The sequence below is a fragment of the Echinops telfairi genome, unplaced genomic scaffold (genome assembly GCF_000313985.2).
Source record: "Echinops telfairi isolate 266 unplaced genomic scaffold, ASM31398v2 ScPeMD7_5805;HRSCAF=6673, whole genome shotgun sequence".
NCBI classification, from domain to species: Eukaryota; Metazoa; Chordata; class Mammalia; order Afrosoricida; family Tenrecidae; genus Echinops; species Echinops telfairi.
Window position 1 is genome coordinate 689202 of NW_022109704.1, and position 1844 is coordinate 691045.

Below are 1844 nucleotides of genomic sequence, written 5' to 3' on the forward strand. Positions count from 1 at the left end.
AGCCTGTAACCTTACTGGTAAACTTAGAGAAAAATGTCTGTTTGGTAAGTTCCTTCAAGAACAGCTGGACAAATTTATTAAGATATTTTTCAGTCTTTCAAATCATCCTGAGTTAGTTAGCTCTCTTAATTCTCTGAGAGCTGGCAGCCAAAATTTACATAACAATGAAGGCTATCTAACTAGTAGTTTTACTGGTTCTAAACCAAGCAAGTTAACTGAGATTGCCAGCAGTGCTTTAATATTTGCATTGTAAAAACAGAAGGGGAAGAAGAGGAATCTTTTTTTTTACTTTATTAAAATACTGAGTTTTATTTCACATGTATATTTTTGTCTCCGCACCATTTCCATTTGTTTGACCACTGTTACTACTCTGTCCTATCATAACAGTCCATACATACTTAGAACCAAGCAAAGGGTGGAGTTCCATCTTTACAAACTAAACAGGCTAGACAACACATTGTTGGCAAAGGAACCTGGACATTTATCAGACATGGTAGGGAAAGTTCTCACTCTGCATTATAAAAAAGGACGGCCAGATAGCAACTGTTACAGAAATGAAATAAGACAGAAAATTTTAACAAACTGTTCAAACTATTTTCTTAAAGCGATTTCCTCCACTGTCAGAGATCTTGAACAGCCTTCTGGTCAGTCATCCGGAAGCAATTGTTCACATCATTGGTGAATTTGGATTCCACTTTAAGAAGAGAACCACCCTTTTCTAGACTTGCTTGCATTTTTGTTTTAATGTCTTCTACAGAACTAGGGCCTTTCAGGGTTTTGGGAGTTTTTTCCTGTTTTTTGAAGGATTCTTGACCTTTGGATCTTGGTGTTGATGGTTCTGAGTCTTTTCCATTCTGGTTTGATTTTTGTGCATTTTTGGCTGGAGTATCCCATATAGATTTCTTCACTGGAGCTTTTCCTTCAGTTTCATCATCGTCGTCGTCGTCATCGTCCTCCTCCTCATCTTCAGCAGCAGCAGGAGCAAGTTTTAACTTTTTCTGTGGCACCTTGTTACCACTTGTGGGGACAGACTGCTTTCCTGATACACTTAAAAGCTTCACATCCTCCTCCTCTTCATCATCTGACTCTGCATCTCCCTCCACAGCTACTAAATGCTGTCCACTACTATGCACAGGCCCAGAGCCACATTTCAACCCTAAGACCACTGGTGGTGTTAGTTCAAAGCCCCCAAGGGAGACCGTTGGCTGTACAGACATGTTCAAAGTTTCCAGTGTGACTTTAATTGGGTTGCCTTCATAATTCATTGCTTCTGCTTCAACAATATGCAGTTCATCCTTTGCACCTGAAGGAGCCACGAGAGGAGCACTGTGTCTCGTGTCATGTACCTGTCTAGGACAGTGCGCAAACGTCTGTCCTAGTTGGTTCTCATAAACTGCTTCGGCACTGCAAACGGTAAGGAATTTGTGGAAGCAGCTGCAAACAGTGTTTCCCTGGTAGTATGTAAACAAAAACGGTATGGGCAGAGATAGGGAACTCACTCTCAAGGCCATGAGAAATTCAGGCGTGGGAATAGCAAACTTATCTGGGAACACTGCCAGTATGTAGTACTTAAAAGAAAGCACTGCGGGCTGTCAAAGCTGCAGTTTGTACCGTGTCTGTCTGTGTCTATTTTGTGTTGCAGCCCTGTACTGTCTCTCCCTGTGTGTGTATGTCTGTTTATTCCATGTTCATTCTCCCTGCTCAAGAAACCACGGCATCAGCACCAGCACCTAAACTGACTATTCTTAAAGATAACTGGTGCTCATTTTCATCATTATACACCTTAAAGTGATAATCTTTGTTGGCATTTAGTTCACAACCTTCCCAACACGATTGCTGAAGAT

At 41.2% G+C, this 1844-nt stretch overlaps 1 protein-coding gene across 1 annotated transcript; it reads right to left on the reverse strand.

Annotated features, from left to right (window-relative positions):
* Positions 1 to 620: 620 nt before the first annotated feature.
* On the reverse strand, positions 621 to 1265 carry LOC101638565 (nucleophosmin-like). Its single transcript, XM_045295677.1, has one exon. The coding sequence runs from the start codon at positions 1263 to 1265 to the stop codon at positions 621 to 623; it is 645 nt and encodes a 214-aa protein (XP_045151612.1).
* Between the last annotated feature and the right edge of the window lie 579 nt (positions 1266 to 1844).